At 45.4% G+C, this 19,398-nt stretch overlaps 2 protein-coding genes across 2 annotated transcripts in view; one reads left to right on the forward strand and one right to left on the reverse strand.

Annotated features, from left to right (window-relative positions):
* Positions 1–12,822, forward strand: part of T265_10765 (hypothetical protein) — a gene marked incomplete at both ends in the record, with an annotated part of 22,153 nt that extends 9,331 nt beyond the window's left edge. Inside the window, 3 exons of the mRNA XM_009177232.1 lie at positions 3,497–3,544; positions 6,384–6,450; positions 12,641–12,822. Coding sequence (XP_009175496.1) covers positions 3,497–3,544; positions 6,384–6,450; positions 12,641–12,822 — 297 coding nt within the window. The remainder of the gene's footprint in view (positions 1–3,496; positions 3,545–6,383; positions 6,451–12,640) is intronic.
* Positions 1–15,355, reverse strand: part of T265_10764 (hypothetical protein) — a gene marked incomplete at both ends in the record, with an annotated part of 28,937 nt that extends 13,582 nt beyond the window's left edge. The window contains 4 exons of the mRNA XM_009177231.1: positions 8,891–9,230; positions 12,413–13,274; positions 15,034–15,241; positions 15,285–15,355. Coding sequence (XP_009175495.1) covers positions 8,891–9,230; positions 12,413–13,274; positions 15,034–15,241; positions 15,285–15,355 — 1,481 coding nt within the window. The remainder of the gene's footprint in view (positions 1–8,890; positions 9,231–12,412; positions 13,275–15,033; positions 15,242–15,284) is intronic.
* Positions 15,356–19,398: the final 4,043 nt, after the last annotated feature.

A 19,398-nucleotide genomic window follows, 5' to 3' on the forward strand; every position in this document is an offset into this window, starting at 1 on the left:
CCATACCCACAATATCGCCAGTTGATCTTCCGACCGCCCCAACAGCAAAACATTCCACCGCTACCCTTGAGTTTACCTGCAAACCAACTCCAACTCATAGCCAACCACTCCCGTTACTCAGACTATCAGTGAATCATACTGTGGTAGACAAACCTAATGTGCAACATGTACATGATTGACAGAGGGTGATGCTCCGTCACTTCGCCGATGTCCTGCTCGCTGAGGATAGCTCCAAGAGTTTTGTCCTTGTTACCAGTGACATTGGAAAGTGTTTCAAGGAGATGATGTCCAAAACCAGGACTTACCAGTTTCATCGGTGACATTTTCCAGGACTAAACTGAGCCATTCTATTTCACCTAAAACAGAAACCCACACGACCTGTGAAACGGCCCGACAGACCCACAAGTTCTGTCATTTCCTTTGCACTCATGAAACCAAGTGTATGTCTGAGAAGTTGCCCCTAAAATCGGGTTGCACACCTTGGATCCTGAAACGATCTGGCTGTTGTATGTTTGTTTATGCGTTCTGTGGGAAAAATAACAGCATGACACAAGCAGTTGGCTTGCAAACGAGGAGACATCATCAGTGCGCAGTGATGATGTCTCCTCGTATGGTGACGAAACGTTTGCAAACCAATTGCCAAGCTCGGCGAACAGATCAACAGCCACCTGGTCAACAACCAATAAACTCACCCGAGCTACCAATATTTCAACACATTACCAGCATGACACAACCCAAGGTAGCATCAACATAGGCACTGCGATTATACGGCAATGGGTACCTATTCGAACTTACCAACAATCCAAGCATTCAAGTATTCTAGAGCCGCCCGCGTCTTTTGAAGCAAAAAGGACTGACATTTCCATGTCACAGATGGCAGCAGCTTACGTTAAATGTTGATCAGCTTTATTTAATCGTGAACGCTTATGATCCAGTCATCAGTAAACCTCTCTCCCATGAATGGGGAAATACCAGCGTAGTTCCACTCAAGTTAGAAATATTTTTGGGTCGATACTCTATACGGATGTCTTCTATACGCTTTGCCACTCGGTAACCAATTGTCGCACTCAAATTTCATACCAGTTAGCTCATCTTCGTCTGGACTCTACCAGCCGACCGTCACTAGCTGCAAATTTCGAATAACTCTGTCTCGCCAAATGTCCAGGCCGCTTTTACGTGAAAGAACCAACTTCTTTTCAAGACCATGGCCTTCATTCCACTGCTTCTTGGTATCGTTCTCTTTAAAAATGTACCGACTTTGATAGTAGTTGACATCATATTCGTCCGCACAATTTCCACCATTCCATTCTGTTTCCCTGGAACTCACGGAACTGAGCGCCTCGGTAGGGAATGAATGTCTGTGGAGAAGCATTATTGAATTCATCTTAGTATCATACCAACCACATGCTGACAGACGATTGATGAGTCGTGACCTGTTTTGATGAATACAATCCGGTCAAGTTCGGTGCAGTTCAGTTTCTCAGAGATAAGTCTTGTACCAAGTGTAACCCAGTTCCGATGCGCGACGAGTCGAGAAAGTGGGATATAGCCTAGCGTTGGCGTTGACGGTAAAATCAGTGAGTTCGAACTGAATCAGTTCAGCTGTTTACACGAAAACGAGACTGGCCAGCTATGTGTTGAATGTGACAGCTTTGATCCAGCAGCGTTATTGACTGCGTGATTAAGCCATGTCTCCTAGTACCATTAACAAATGATGGATTGTGTCCCAACATCCCTATCCACTAAAGAGACGATAGTTATGACTAATGCTATCACATTTCACTGCTAACTCGTAGATTGTTCACTTCTCAGTCACCTCCACTCAGAATAGGGCCCAGTGAAAAAAAACAGTGAGAAACAGAGTCCTTTGGCACGTAATGTACAGTGCCTAGCAGACGTAAACAACTGAGCACGAGTAGCACATCCTTCGCCAGCCTGACCAGAAGTTACCAGTGTCGTAAAGCCAGAGGAAAATCAGAGCGATGATCCCGAACGCCGCAATGACCAGAACTCCGTTTCGCATAGTACAACGATACCAGCAAGACCACCAATACACAGGCGAAATGCTGCGAGCCACTGCACTACGATTAACTGCAAGACCAGGCGGTCACCTGACAAAGCCGTACAGTGTTCTGTGATGAGAGCGCGGTAGTAGTAGAGTCCTCCCTTCAGCCAACTATCATGTACATATTTTGCCCACTCTCAAAGAAATACGCCTCAGAAAACGCCGGCCCAATAACCAGACATTCCGATTACCCGAAAATACACCATTGTCGTCAGCAAGCTATCTTCCAAAATCGAAACGCATTTAAGCCATAAACAGCATGATTTCCCTCCCAAAGCACCCGCTATTCGATGCGGCATCCGAAGCGAGAGACCTTCGTTTATTTGCTACGTCCTTGGCATAGTCCAAGTTCGAATAGCTCGCACCCTGCGCTTTTTAAAGGAGGTGAGTAATCTTATTACCCTAATCAAGAAGATCGAGAGCGAAAGCAGAATACACGTGAAGTAGAGCGTCTGGTCGGTGAGCTAAATCCTTAACACCGTCGACAGAACGTTATCGGAAAACCATCGTGCTATCAGCCCGAAGACCCAGAGACTCAAGGATATTTTGGAATTACTTCATCCCGACAAAAGAAAAAGAATCGTCCAGCTATAACACCATTTCGGTTCCTAGCTGCCATGCCACACGGGGGCTGGGATACTGCCAGGTTGCCGAAGCCTATACAGGAGAGGGCGAGATGCAGAGGTCGGGTTCGAACCACGGACCTTTTGGTCAGTGAATTCGCATTCTAACTGTTGACCCATCCCCCCCCCCGATTGACCGCTTATCCGGACAAGCGGATTCCCGAGAATCAAGTAGATGTTTCGCACTGAACGCAGATGCATCGACCATAATTTTAGCTTAACACAAGTTGTCGAACAGCATTATTCTTTCACACGCCCAACGACGGTAATTTTTCTCGATCTGAAGGCCGCTCTTGACTCTGTCCATCATCAGAAACTATGATGGTGCCTGGTGATCAGAGATATCTTTTAAATTCTTGTTCCCTATGGGGGCACCCTATGCAAACTCTCATGGATTCGTGTGGGTATATAGTCAGCCGTCGCCTGCGTTTACCACATCCAGTGGCTGTCCGCTCTCACCATTCCTCCTCAACTTTTTTAGTGACGAAGGGCTTGAAACTGCCCTACCAGTCTCTGAACCTTTTTGGTCCATACTCTTCAATCCTTTTTAGTATGTGCTTCACATCTGCAATGCTTAAAGTTTTGCTACCAGGCTGATTGGGATTGCGCGCAAACCTCATGCTTGCAGAACAGCCAATCGGCTTGGACATTTGTATAAGTTTCGATGGACTGGCTGGAGACGAGATCACTTCTTGAATCGGGAAGGCCACTGCGACTTTTGCCGAATTCGACCCAATTCAACTTGTCTAGTGGGTGAAATGAGGTCGATGTGATAGTAGAAACTTGTATGTTTTTCTTTTATTTATAGTCGAAACTTGCTGCTCGAATGCAGTGTTTCCTGTTAGGTAACAAGATGGTAAGTAGTTCACGTTGTATAAACTGTGAACGATAAAAATTGCCTGATTGTTCATCCACAGGTTATGAGGTTCTCATACAAAGGGGATGCAATGTGAAAAAAGTCGGAAGCGTCTAGACACCTCGTACTTGAAGTATTTCTTACCCTGATGTTTTATTGTAAAAGGTGAATACCATACAACTTTAGTGGATAAAAACTGGAGTGGCTGAATGCTAGAAAAATCAAAAATTGTGTTCTGGTACCTCGACCAGAACGGACTTACTACATAATCTCACAATGATCGTATACGAAGGCTCAAGTATAGCTGCCAAGCCGCCCAAAATGACTGAACGCCAAAGGCTGTCATTGGTATGGTCGGTTAATGTGAAAATGGCGAGAAAGCTGTGCAATCGTTTACCTAATGTATACCTTTATACTCAGTACTATTATGAATTTTGGAAGTATTTCGGAGCTTTATTAATGTACGTATCTGTTATGTATATGCGCATGATAGATCCCCATTGATATTTGTTTCAACCTTCGAACATTCAAGGTAGCAGACTAAGAACTGATCTATGGTCCCCATGATCTAGCCCATCATCTTTTAGCCTCTTAGCTGCTGAATCAATGCTACTGAACACTATATAACTTTCCTCTTGCTCTGGAACTAAGCAACAGAACCTGATTCTAAAATTTGTCGCGGTAGAAATTGACCGGATTACTCGAGCAGCAACCGTTAACAGTTTACTCCAAACTATTCAACTTTACGACTTCGTAGTGATGTCTGTGATTTCAAGCGTCTAGCAGTAAGCCAAAAAATGACCTTTGGTAAACAGCACTCATACGGAAACAGACCATCAGGTGTGATGTTCTGCTCCGATTCAAATTAGGAAGGTGCTGATGCAAGGCAAAGTCATACGTGAAAAACACTCATGTATGGAAGAGAACAACACTGTTGATTCAAATCCCGTCGACCTTTTAACGTGAGCTTGTCTACGCTTGACTATTATTAGACTTCCTAAACACAGAGAGCTATCCTGGGAGGGTGACGCATAAAACTCCCCAAATACAGCGCAACAACTTTGTCAACAACTATAGTTACGGTATGGTAGGTCGCGCGTCACGTGTTGTCGCATAAATTAGCCTGTCTAATGTTGATTAAGCAAACATCGCAAGATTAAGATGTGATCCACCTAATCAGGTATCTCTTTTTGAGTAAAAATAAGTTACACGTAGCTCTGATCACGCAATTCCCAGGCTGCTGTCAACACTAGTGAATTAACAAAACGGTAGGTATGGGTGATGTGCACACTATAATGGTTGCGTGAATACACGTGGTGACTGGATGTGAAAATAGCACGCACCAAATTAATGACATTCGGCGGGGACCAATGACGCGTACTACTACTGATACCACTAAGATTATTAGTGCTAAAGTGAATTAGAATCAGGATAAAGAAGTACTTCCGAAGTGCTGCTCTCGTAGACCATGATACTTTCCTCATACTTTGTACGTAACGTTTATCCTGATAAGATTTGGGAATAAGGTTACTTGATGTCTACATGTATATGCATATAACGTATAACAGCGTATAACATATATACATACAACGTTCTAGTAAGTAGTCGGTAGTCCTACCGCTGAAGTAAACCAGAGACTGCGAATCGTTGGCGATCCTTAAAGCTTATCCCCCTTGTCAAAGTGTCTTGGTGTTGACAGCGTCAAACAACCGTGAACAAGACGAGCGCTGCACCAGATTAGAGAAGCGGGCACTCAAAAATCTGACAGACTACTTCACGACAGACCGTAGCCAATATATTCCATCTTGAGGAGTTGACCCATGGTGGTTTACTTTAAATGTGGCAGGTCAACAAACACAACAAGATATTTCGGGCTTCACACGATGGATAATGACTGACCGGCCTCATCAAAAGCAGTATCGATATCATGCACTCGTGACTAACCTACACCTTCGGTTGACAAACCAGAGTGACCATGCGACATTCATAGAGCCACTCATACCAGGTTGGTCAAGGGGTCATTCTCTTCAAGTCTGAGGGTTAGACCACGAGTGGTAAATTCCCTCCAACAAATGTACATTGCTCTGGAGGTCTTACTTCAACCACCGCTATTTCTCCGTTAGGATTTTGAGTCAAAGGCTTTGGTTGAGGACCACAATCACTCTCCGGTCTACACTTGAGTGCCTTGGCAGTCTAGCCTATCTAGAGCCATGAACTGCACAACTACTTAACCTCAAATCGCACTGGCCGTCGGTTGGGTCGCCTTGCTGCATACAACGGGGAGTGTATACGAAAACAGGCCATTGTTGATGCCTCGCTCTTCTCTCCTCTTCATACGTTTGAAAGCGATATCTTTTTGGGTACATGGCAGATCCGTTCGCCACGCGTTGCTGTTAGCTGCAATATTCGCATTTAACCCTGGTCACCGTAACTTTTGACACTTCGAAATCATTCTGTAAACCATGACGTCCATCCTGTCTGGCAGTCTATAACGTGTGCACTTTGAAATGAGCTGGACAACGGTCTAATTGTATGCTCGACTCGTCTTCTGTTGATATGTGTAGTTTCTTTGAAACGAGGTCTTAAGGCTAAAATACAATTCTTTAACCGACCCCCTTACAGGTTTATTTTCGTTTCCAGTTGCGCTCCTCTTGTGACTGAGAAGTCGCAGTGCGTGGTTTCATAGGGGCTGGCGTTGTTTCAAGCGATTGAGCGGAAAGGCCTCTGATTGACTGAATGCCCCTAGTAGTCACCTGTTTCTGGTTCTTTTTGTTATATTTTTGAAAGGATATCGTGAATGTAGTGACAATCCTTGCCTATTCATTGTATTTGCTTACAGGTCAACACGTGTAGCCGTGAAATTCATAAAAAGAAAGGAACAAACGAAGTTATGGAGTCCGCATGCTGTGTGTGCTGTTTGCCGTCCAAAATGGGACCCATATTAAAGCTACTGAAAGAAATGCCGCCTAACCAATTGTACCCGCACTCATGATGTCCGTTCCCATTCAGATTGTCTGACGGGTAGCAATCTCGAATGTTTGTGCTAGGCTAGCCTCAATTCTCTCTGTCTGTTTCATTCTTCGTTAATTGCTTTACAAAGCTTTTTTTAAATAAACTGCCATGGCTGCACGGCAGTGGAACACTGTTCTTCTCCGATGTTGCTGCAAATGAGGATGCTAAAGCCACCACTTACCATCATTCCATAATTCTCAAGATTCTTATATCTGATACACCTCCCTTTAAGACGTGATATCGTTGGGAAATCTGCTGTTCAGTTTAATCTCCTTTGCTGATCGCTCATCGGTTATGTACTGAGCATTGCAACTCAACGAATTCCACAGAGCGTTATCTTTCCAGAACTGGACGAAGGATGGAGAAAACATTGAGCCAACCAAGCAACGACTAGGCGCTGAAACATGGCTACCATCGGTTAGATCGTGTTCCAGGCCTGAAGGACGATTATTCCATTTGGCTAGCAGCTTTGACGGAAACCATTCAGAATAGCCGAACTCAGCAAACAGACATCTCATCTGCGTATACAGTTTGCTGTCTCTAGGCCCAGAAGTTCTGGTGATAGCCTTGCATGGAGCACATTTCAGCTCTCTGGCTCCCAGTTAGTGGTCATTGCACAGACGAACTCCAATTCGTATCGTTTTCACCCGTTCCTACTCTCTGGTGCTTCCGGTTTCCACTTCACAAGTCAGCAGCTTTTTTACTTTCGACAAAAATATCCAGACATTGAAAATTTTACCGTTCGCTAAACATGTCCCAAGCGTGGTAGTTGGTTTAATGTGATCGTGATCTCTATCCGACTACCGCACGCCTGTCGGAGCACCTCCACGTTCGGAATTCGTTCATTCTAGTGAACATCAAATATCCGCCCCCTAGGCAGTGTCTGTGAAGGCTGTTCAAGTGTTGGGGGGGTTGTAATAAGACGAAGAACCCTGCTGTCGGGTATTCTCGCAGGTCAATGCGCTTCAGATGCACTTGTAGCAGCAGCTTGCAGCTTGCGCTTGCAGCTTTTTCCCCAAAGAACTGGCAATACGAAACCACATTCAGAAAGCACAACATAAAGGGGCTGTTCAATTAACGTATCACAAAAAGCTGTGCACGAACAGGAAAATCAGAAGATTCTCTAACGCAGTAATCCCGGACAAAAGTAGTCAGATTTTCAGTGCTCTTGCTAGTAATGAACATTAAACGGACTTCAACAGATAGCAGCCGACCTAAAGAAACGACAGAGCCACAGGACAAACCGTAGAACGGATAGGACCGTCGTGTTTAAGTCAGAAAGGTCGGACCCGAAGGCTATCTGGACGCTTACAAGCAATAACTCAGTCGAAGAACCCCACCAATAAGACCGACTGCCTAAAAGACCAATAATAAGCGCAGGTTAACACAATGCCTATAAATTGCCAGTGGTATCTTACTGTGAACTCACGATTTCTTCTCGATTGGCACCAAAGAATTTGTGGTGAGCCCAGTGAAACTCTAAAATCAGCCATTCTGATGGATCTACCAACGCGAAAAAACTTCCAAAGTTCACCTCAATTAGACGCATTGTGATTGCCGGATATACCCGGCAACTGGATTCGCTGACTACAGCGAAAAATAGATATTACCCTACTGCTCAAACTTAAATCGCTAGCCAAGAGTTCCAGAATCACGGAACGTTCGCAGACGCTTAATCTACGTTTGACTGTACACTTGCGCTGAGAAGTACGAATGCTATTCGCAGAAGTGAAGTTGGTGTAATTGTTTCTATAAGTGGTGTGGTAATGAGATGAGCAGTTTAAACTGTGAGCAACTATGTCAACTAGTTATTTCCTTTACGTTCACCTGTGCGACCTCGTTAGGCCCCCTACCACACTTGGTTACCAACGGGCCTTCCGCTCAGTTGGACATCCGAAAAAGCAAAACTAGAAGCAGAAAGTATCCAAACAGAGGAGTCACGCGTCTCGTATGCACCTTAAAATTACGCCTTTTATTTTAGGACTTCGCTGGATTTTCACCCACATGTTCATATGGGAGGCTTAAGACGAAAACAAGATCTGATGGGCGAGCAACGCTTGATCTGTTACTGTTCAGTCATTAATCATGCTTTATGAAATCCTAACTCCACTTGGAATTTTCTTTGTGGAAAACTTGAGATTCTTGTGAGATCTCCCTGTGAAATACGCGGAGACATTATTGGAGTCGACGTGAAAAAAACGTAGCAAACGTAAGCTCTAATTTAGTATAAGAGGCTTTTTGCGTGGCACCAACGGCGCGGACAAGGCCGAGAGGGTAAAAATAAGTGAAAAACTCAACATATGACAACAGACGATGAAAAACCATAAAACTTACGTGTTTGACACGGCCGTTGATTCAGGAGCTCCGTTGCTGGTGAGGTCGCCTGCAAAACTACTAACTTGTGGTGTGCCTGTTCTGCAAGAAGGAGAGGGCGCGACATCTTCACATTTCAACCTGGTACATTGGCCAGTTGTCGAATCAACAAACGCGGATGGCGAATCCTGGAGAGGGCCATTAGTCAGGGATTGACATACAGCCGCTTGTTGTTCCGCCTCAAAACGAGCCTTCTCAACTAGTATATTCTCGATCGTCCGACGATTCTGTTCTAATTTGCACATGCGTTTAGTCAGGTGCAGTCGACGGTCCGGCACGACTGCCATAGGCTGTATCAATCCTGGAGAGGGCCATTAGTCAGGGATTGACATACAGCCGCTTGTTGTTCCGCCTCAAAACGAGCCTTCTCAACTAGTATATTCTCGATCGTCCGACGATTCTGTTCTAATTTGCACATGCGTTTAGTCAGGTGCAGTCGACGGTCCGGCACGACTGCCATCAGGCTGTATCGAACATCCTGCCGAAGGGATTTAATGAAGTTTTGGACGGTCTTCTATAAGGTCCTGTAATCACCCAAGCGTCAGACTAAAGAATCCAATACGACTCATGCAACTCACTATATTAAAATGTCTATCAGGAGTAACAACGCTAAACATATCAAAATGATTCAGAGTTAAATTTTTAAAAAGCATGACCACTACTAGGCATATATGTAGAAAGAGTAGAGTAGAGAGTAGGTAATTCCACTACCTTGAATACAGTAATTAGGGTGGACAAACATAGCCAAATACAGTATATGAGGATTGTTGTGGGCAGTCAGTGGCATTCGTGTATCAAAGCTATCGCCTTCAGGGAGTAGCTAGCCGATTCTCGAACTAACCGAACACGCCATCGCCTCCAAGGCTTGGCCATGTATCCCGCACATTCCGGTGGGACAACCTGAAGGATGGCCGTTACACGTGTCAGAAGGGCCACTACGGAACGTCCTATTTATTGTTTTATTCCAGTGACAATAAGCAACCTGTTAAAAGAACACACTGACACATTTCATTTCGTTCGTGCCAAAGAAGTTTTACGTTTTAAATGTTAAACAAGGCGCCAAAACCACAAAAGTAATGTATTGCTTGTGTCCAGATGCACGTCACTTTCAACGTCAAGGCGATTCGACGGGCGTCACGAGCCGGTTACAGAGAGAACGAAGGCATGCTCCGATCGATGAGTGTCAGTCAGTCAGGATCGAGAATCTATAACTCGGCCTTTAACGCTATCCCATGAAGACCCTAGCATGACCTCGCGAAACACTCCATGGTAGGCTCACAGAGAAAGCCGCAATAAGTTTCCTTTCTTTCCATAGATGGCTGTCTCAAGATACCGTGCCTTTTGATATACTAGAGTGGGCGGAACAGAAAGCCAAGGACCGGTATCGGAGTTAGAACACCGTCTGTAGTAAAAAAAACTTGTTTGGAAACAAACACCCCAGAAGAGCTGGACTGCGACTGCAAATGTGTAGTGCTTTACTGAGTACAACCGGAACCCCTGTGCTGACCCGCGTATTGCCTTTTCGAATGAGAGTAGTGGACTGGTCTAGCTTAAGATCAAGACTTGTCAGGATTATACAAAAAGTACAGTGTTCTCGTGAAGAGATGCGTCCTCTGGGCTAGCCGAAATCACGCTATTCTTGGCAGTACAATTACTCATGAGACAAGCATCTAACCATGCAGTTACACAACTTCTCCTCACAGCTCCTGTTGATATGAAAAGTTCGCTTGAAAAAAACCGTATTCACCAAAACGGAATCAAAAATTCATCGTACATCGTTTATCTGCCTCCACTTGGAGACAACTGCTATGAGTAATTACCCTAGAAGGTATTTCCAGTTGACGAGCAAGTAAAAACTACCAATTGAGATCCGCGTGGGATGACGCCTGGTGGGGTGTTGCATCACTTTTTGGTTTTAGCTTCTGGTGCCAGAAAAACTTACTGTCACTGTTAAAACGCGTGCTCTTTGGTTTCAAAAATCATGCGCACCTGTGTTTACTGATACTGTCGGCCACAGAAACAATACTGTGTTCCTTGCCTTCATAAGGGGAAACTGGTATTGATTCCCTTGAGCCACAGCAGTCACTGAGTTGGGGGAGCGTAGAAATGCACTCGGCTGTTGCGTAATGCATCGAGAGTTCGTGAGGAAGCTGAACAACGACCCCCACATAGCCTTATGCGAACAGAAACATGCACCCTCATTTCCTAACTTCGAACGTACTGGTGCTATCGATACCATGAAGTCGGAATGGTTCTTGTGTTTGCGCCTTTCATTAAGTTAACCTATAGGCACAATTTTATGGAATTCTTACGCTTCCACATCTCACGAAGTGGTTTGCCCAAAATGTGAGAAATCATGTCGAATGAGCTGTTCTGAAGCAATCCGACAGAAGAGGAACATATATAGCTATGAAAACTGTGCAGGAAGAATGCGAATACTGGTGGTGACACCCGTCAGTGGCCACTCACTTCAAGAGGTGCTGGAGTTGCCGTAACCAGAATTGTAAGGCTAATGCCTACATCACGAGGAAGTTGTTGGCACGCCGTAACAGATAAGGTTATGTCATCACAAACATAAATTGGAAATGGCGTTGTCCGGCAGACATTTGTCGGCCCTGTTTAGCCTGGTACTTAGTTGGAAAAGTCCTTCCAAGGTTCTACCTTAACACCGTATCACATGGTTCACCAAAATTTGATATCCGACTAATCAACACCAACTCCCTCGACAAACGCACACTCGATCTGCTTGGTTCTTCTGATAATTGTAAGTTAAACGCACGTCGCCACAATTGATTCCTAACTGAAGCAAAGTTCGTATACACACAAGGCTGCGGAACCAGTGGAAGAAAGGAATTGCTCGTAAGACCACCTCAGTCCGCTGGGGGACAGTTGAACCACTGACTGCTCTGTTTTCTTCATCCGAACAATTCAACTTAATATGAGCATACAACCAGCTACTTAAAATTTTGACTGACCGGTCAGATGAAATTACCCTACGTCGTTGGAGCAGCTTCAAGGGAGAAAATATACCTATAAGAGGAAAGCGACAAGCTGTCAAAAGGTTGACCCAACTGATTAAGATTGAAATTCATCGCATGAATTGTTGATCAGCACCGAAACCCATTGCGAACGCTTTGAGGCAGTTTCATGGTAAATGGTGTAGCAGAGCCAAATAGGTTCCGCCATGAATTTATTGGACCTAGAAAATAACCAACTATTTTCAGCGTCACTGATGAGTATCCGAATACCCACAGCACAATGCGCAATAAGGCGCACAAGATGTTTCATCAGCTGAAGGCTCGAAGAACATATGGAGCAGATTCCCTGTTACGTCTGTGGGCCAAGTCTGCTAGCCCACCACGTGTCTGTATAATCACTGCTGCACTCGAACTGGTAGTCATTGTGTTCCCAAATGGAATCCCAAATAAAGCCCTAGCAGTCAGTACTACGCGAAACCCGACGACTTGTTGTCATGGCACACACCATCCCCACAGCAAAATCCATAAAACTCACAGTAAAAAAGCAAACTTACTTCCTGCATACGTTGCCTAAGAATTTCCACACACTGTGTTGTCCATGCATTCGGAATTTTCGGGTCACGCAAAGGGCCGTGATTGATTGGATCCGATTTGAGGCCATCAAGTTCGTACAGAAAGCCACCAAAGGGTACATAACAAACGAAGTGAAAGGTATCTGTTTGGGCAGACTCAGTTCGACCGCCCGTACTGGAAGAAGAGTCAGTCGCCGAAAGCGAGTTCGACGGCGTCCCCTGGGTGCTTGCTAAGGCTGCTGACGCGGCGGCTGCAGCGGCCTCAGAAGGCTCGGGCATCGGAGGCGGAGAGAGAGCTGAATCCAGACTGACAGAAATTGGTGGTGCTGCGTGCCGATTGTGAGCCTGTGCCAGTTGAGGCATATTTCCGATAGCCATACCCTTCGCCTCCGGGGGGAGATACCGAGTGGCACGCTGGAACTCGTTCAACATTGGACCAAGATCCAGTTCCGGTCTATTGAGGAGTACGCTTAAGAGGGCGTGGGTAGCACATGAGTTTTGAACCGTCTGGCGAGCGAAAAAGAGTTCGTTCGACTCAGTTGAGGACATCTGGTGCATCGGGATATCTGAACCTTCAATGCGCTCATTCTCATCCAATCCCAGTGAGAATTGTGCTTCCCCGATCGAACCAGATGTAGAGCGAATGCGAGCTCCAGACGATTCCTTTTGCAGATTCCCACCAGAACGGAACAAGTCATTTGTCGACTGGCCAAAAGTGCTTGCTGATTGTGTTACAGTTGTGTTGAAAAACGAAGCCGCTGAACCCGCTGAACCTCTGCCACTACGCCGACTTGCCTGAAGTAATAATGAATAGTAAACGCACGTTGACTGGAATGTGAAAACGAATGGGTAGTACAAGACGAGGGGAATAAACAGAAGTCAGTTTCCTGCCAGATCGTAATGTATCAAAACAAAACTATCGATTGCGGGATAGCTTAAACAGCTGGAATTCAGGAGTAGAGCCATATGCGGCGATAAAATCACTCCTCCACAGAGATGACAAAGGGGGAATAAAGAGTCAGTGATGACCCATAGAATCACAATATTGCAGCAATACGTACAGTGTAGAATAGCATTACCATACAACGTTTACGACGATATCGAACTAGACACACCGCAGGAGAACACATGAACACAGAACATGCTTTCTGGCAAAGTCTAGCAGCCAACCGTTAAGCAGCAGGGGATTAATAAAATACACCTTTTTCTGATTGCTGCTAGAAGACAGGTGCGTTAGGCAGTAGGCCTCAAGACTCTAAAGTAGACTTATTTCAACTAACTAGAAAAGAATCCACAGGACCACAAAGACGGAGAAAATGAGCAAACCACTAGTGAATAAAGATTTGTAAGGAAGGGATCCCAGGCGAAGCTAATAAAATACAAACGCAGCCTAAACCCACGATATATAAATATTCAAGTTGAAACACGCTGTCCTATCTGCAACGCTATTTGAACTCACTTCCGTTGGTATCCCGCAAAATTACACCTGAATATTGCCCCGACCCAGAGCCTTAACCCGACGTCAACCAAATAACCTCGTCGACATACACCACCGAGTGTTGTGTGATTCACCCGACGATTAAAATTATGCTTTTAGTTTGAAAGTAAACTGCAGTTTCTCGACATACTGTTAACTCATACATTATGCATACACTATTGACAAAGAGACCGTTATTTTCAGTAACCAACCTATGGCAAAATTAAGAAACCGGTTTCAGCATACTTGATGAAAAAGTTCGCAGGCACTCGCACAAACTGACTTACCCCTAGTTTGATGCGCTACTTGCTTTATGGATGAAGGGAAGGGCATCGTAACCCCCCAAGATTAACATTCGTGAGTACAATGGTCTCCAAAATGAGATCGCTCTCCTACCCGGATCAGTTGATAAGACGCATATAGACGGTGTCTTGCAAGATAGTGCAGTGACGGCTATCCGGATGGAGTGCTCACATAATATGAATGAGTACTTTGGCAAACAGAACAACCGTGCTAATAGATGACAGCTACCCAGGATAGTAACCACTTGTTGTCGCCTCCTTGAGATGCTAGCATCTGCGGACGCCGGACATACAGTTTCACTTAAGGTGATCCCATGAAAGGTGAACCTTTCGGTTCATAGCTGCCATGTAACCCGAAGGAAGCAGGATTCAGATAATTCTAGGTTTCCCATGCCTATGCAGGAGCAAACGAGAAATCAAGGTTGTGTTCATACCATGAAGCTTCCAACCATAAGCTTCAAGCCTTGACCACTGGGCCGTCTCCAACAATAGTATGAAAGGAAGAGAATGTGTAAATAGATTCTACCCGAAAACAAAGTAATCAGAAATTAACTGTTCCCTCCACTCCAGGATCACTGTCAAAGCCGATAACTCAGTCGCTCCTGCTTATCGGAAAATATCACTCTGGTCGAGTTCTCATTGCAGGAACATTTGTTTTTTCATCAACTCGTAAACCCACTAACCGATCCATTTGTCCGTAAAAGCTGAAATATCCTACATCAAACATATTTGACGTAAGAAATCAACTCAGCCCTATTGTACCAAACAGACCTACCTTTTTCTTGCAACTGTCCCAACGGAATAGGAAGATGAAGCCATACACAGTTTCCTTGATCTCCTCGGAGAGCTCATATATTTCCTCAACCTGCACTCCCTTCACACCAAAGTCCTCAAGCAATAAGGTGAAGAGGCCAGGGTCACTTTCCAGCTCTCGCCACTCCGACTGGCTCATGATCACATTCGCTGAAAGAGAAACTCCATGACTGAGAAATATACATAACCTATCCAGGACAAGTACCAACACACACCAAATCGGATTGCAGGTAAAACACGAAAACTTGTGGGATCACAAGACTTCGGCTACTTTCAGGCTGCATTCACAACCCATACCTTCGATGAAAAGACACAACAACGGAAAGGATTTTTGTACTGGGCAATTTGTGAAGTGGTCGTATTATGGAGAAATGAAAAGTCCGGAACTTGCGATTGTCGTGCACAGTCAAGAACCTTTATAGTGTCCTTAGAACTGCTATAGCTTCTTCAAAAACATTAGAGACCTTACTCTATGTATCAACAGAAGCAGTCAGGGTTGCGTCACAAGTATGGAGTGTTTTTGACAAAACGATGTGGTCAGAATGTCGTAAGTTTGCATGGAGTTATCTGGTTAATTCTGCATACAGTACCGCAATACAACGTAAATCGAGTGAAGACGGCATATTGGAAGTCTCACTTAGGACAAGCACGCATTTCGCAAAGAGCGATTTTATCAAGTATGAAATTCACCTTCAGTTAGTCAGCCACCAGCTGTACATCATTTACCAAAAGGACGCTGGTTTCAGTTACTACAGTTACTACTACTATTATCATTTATTTTTGAAGAGCATGGTCACAAACATAAAAAGTGAGTGCAAGTGATGAATGCGAAAGAGTAACAGGAGAATATGGGAGAAAAGAGAGAAAAATGGGAGATATAGCCAAACATCGGAAACAATGGCGTGATTAAACACTTTGCATTAACTGATCTGAAGGAAAGGGCAACAGGGCGGCCATGCATTGAAGACGACAGCTTTGACGCACGAATGCTATTGACTGCGCCATTGAGCAACGTCGTTTACCATTGGCGAGTTCACTTCCGTCGTCCCCATTCAGGCAGGCGATAGTTGGTCAACCTGATTGAGCTTTCTGGTTAATCTTCTCGTACTTCGCCGTCGGGTCATAAACCATCAACAACTCGGTGGCTTCCACACAGAGTTGGGCACTGCAGAAAGAGATTAACCCGGCATACGGTCCCCTGACATGCGAAATAAATGTCCAAACCGGCATGACCATCGAATGAGGAATGCTGAAGTATGTCGAATGGCTTTCGGTTGCACTGGCTTGGTCCCGTGCTTGGTATGCTAGTCGACCGAATTTCCCGAGAGCGGGAACAAACCAGGGGTCAAGAAATGATTTGGCAGCAAAATATGAGAGCCACTATCAGCAAACTTAGTTGCGTTGGTCATTCCCGTCTCTCTGGATGGGAGTCCATTAACGGGAAGCACCATTGACTAGAAATATTCACAGACATGGTCATTCGCGCGCTCAATGGTGCATATCCAAGCCGCGCCTTGCGACTGTTAATTTGATGTTCTCACCAATGCTTCAGAAACACCAGTGGTTAAGCACTGATAACTTTCGTATGCCCTATATACGTACAGACCACGTTCCTGATCCCCAAAGCAGTGTACTCTGCTCTAACAGAAAAACTGTCGTCACTTCGGTGTAATAAGTGTTTGACGAAAACTGCCCTAGCATTCCCGATTCAGGAAATAATCTAGCATCCGACCAGTCCAACGTGACATATTCGACTGCTGCTACGGATATCGATATCCCCAAAAACACTATCTTCGCGTCCTAACGAACTTCCGACATTTTTCAAGGTCAAACCAAGGATATGTATTCATGGTCACCTTTTCTGTAAATTACCTGTTGTCCGGAGCAATGCAGTTGAGTCCAAGGTTATATCTTCTTACTATCTGTACTAGGTGTATTCATGGTCACCTTTTCTGTAAATTACCTGTTGTCCGGAGCAATGCGGTTGAGTCCAAGGTTATATCTTCTTACTATTCCGCTGTACTAGGAGTCGTGATCAGGCAACATTGCTGGGAATAGAATATCGTCACAGTCCGCTCATATTAGGGGTTGCTAGCTGTGTGACCGGAACATAACATATTTGGCGACGCAAGATGAAAGCAGATCAAGTCAGAATGATGTTTGAGCAACAACTTAACTCATAAAAGTACTTAAGGAACGACTGTCATCTACATCTTTGGCTTCACCGGCTGCGCCGAGCGTTCCACAGTCGGTTGACAGAATCACTGGCAGTATCAACGGGTCTTGCTATGAACCCTCGGTTAATATAACGCTTGATGCTTAGTTTCGTCGCTACGAAGACCTGATCAGGGTAGACTTTTCAATTCAGGATGATGGTTGAAACGTTCGCCTCCTGTTCCACAGACTTGGACCCGCAGAGCATGATAAGTACGCTTACTATATTCTTCCGAAGAACCCACGTGATTTCACCTTTGATGAAACGGTTCACACGCTTTCGCAAATATTTGGCGAGCAAACGTCAATTTTCAACATCTGTTATCGATGCCTGAAACTGGTGAAAAGTGACGCTTTATCACTTATTCTGGCATCGTGAAACCGGAATGCGAACGGTCCAAACTAGGATCGTTAAAAAAAGATTAGTTCAAGTAGCTGATTTTCACATACAGTCTACAATCCCCGAAGGATGCAGAAATCCGTACCCGACTCCTCAGCCGAATCGAACAGGACCCATCAATGACGCTGCAGGCCATCACCTCGGAAGGTCAACGACTGGTTAACCTGAAGCAGGACACCGCGATGGTCCAACTTGGGGGCCATGGCGGTTTCGAAGTTCATGCAATTCATCAGGCTACGCAACAGCCTGGCCCTGTCGATTCCAGCTCGACGAAATCGACCTCGCAGTATTCTGGTCCAAAGCAAAACACAAGCCCAAAGAAGGCACCACCTTCGAAATTTTGGCATTTTATAGCCTGCCACTTCATCAGGTTCTGTTCCTACAGTCAGCATCGGTGCCACCAATGTAATTCCGTGGGAAACAAATATGGGTATTGTCAGTCACGAACGCATACGGCCTCTGGTGCTTCAAAGCCAGTCCCAAACCGAAATCGAACCCTATTGGCCTCTCAGTTTACTGGATACTCTCCAAATCAACACCCCAAGTCACTAAAAGTATTTCACAGTCACCGCCAATGGTTATCCAGTCCGTTTGCAGTCGGACATTACCATCATTTCAGGGAGGCTTTGGCGCATGTTCGGGCAACCTCCGATCAGACAAATCGCTCGAACAACTCCAGTGCCTGCGGTGGAGAGCTAAAACTTTCCGGTAAGCTCCAATGCTGTGTCTCTTTTCGGGGAACTACATTCGTGGGGTCGTGTTATGTAACGGCAACTGATCTGAACTTATTGGGTCTTGGTTGGTTCGATCGCTTGGGATTAGCCAACAGTTCAATGCAGTTCGGTCTCCCACGGTGCATCCAGACCATGCATCCGACTTTATCAAGCGATTTCCATTTGTTTTTCAACATGGTCTCGATCAGTGCACTGCGACACAAGCAGCCCTCCGCCTCCTACCAGGTGCCACGCCATCCAAAGAGATCAGTGCCGCGCGCTTCCCTCCCAGTGGCAGATGCCGAACTTCAACGGCTGGAACAACAAGGCGTTCTGTCCCATGTATCCTACTCCGCCGATCGTCGTGGTGAAGAAACCCAACGGTGACATCCGAATTTGTGCTGATTTCTCAACCGGCCTAAATACAACCCCCCCCCCATCAGCATCACTATCCACTGCCAGTGCCCGACGATCTACTCACCATTCTGAACGGTGGAAAGTTCTTCGCGAAAATCAACCTTGCTGAAGTTGAAGTCGCCCCAGAATCACGCCCACTGTTGACAATCAACACGCACTGAGAGCTGTATCAATACACCCGTCTACCGTTTGGCGTCGAAACTGTCCCAGTAATTTTCCAGCAGTTGATGGACTGTAGTAACGGTATTTTCCTCAGCTTAGTTCTCGGTCTGAGCCTCCCAAGCTAGCGTTCACGTCAAAACAACCACCAAAGGTGCACAAGGTCTATTAATGCCCAAAACGAAGTCAATAACAGTTGTACAGCGCTTCGTATATATGGTGTAAGCAATTATAACTTTCTGGAAGTTTTGGCGCGTTCCGGATGCGCCATTGGCAACCGGCATTTGGCCAATACTGGGTCATGATTGACTGTTGGATCCAGCTTTTTGACCAATCAGATCTCGTCTTGATGCCGGACCGGCAAGCGTCCCGAATTCCTGGACAAGCTCGTGCGGGTCAGGCTTATCGGCAGCGCCTAAAGACG

Source organism: Opisthorchis viverrini, assembly GCF_000715545.1.
Source record: "Opisthorchis viverrini unplaced genomic scaffold opera_v5_405, whole genome shotgun sequence".
Lineage (NCBI taxonomy): Eukaryota > Metazoa > Platyhelminthes > Trematoda > Opisthorchiida > Opisthorchiidae > Opisthorchis > Opisthorchis viverrini.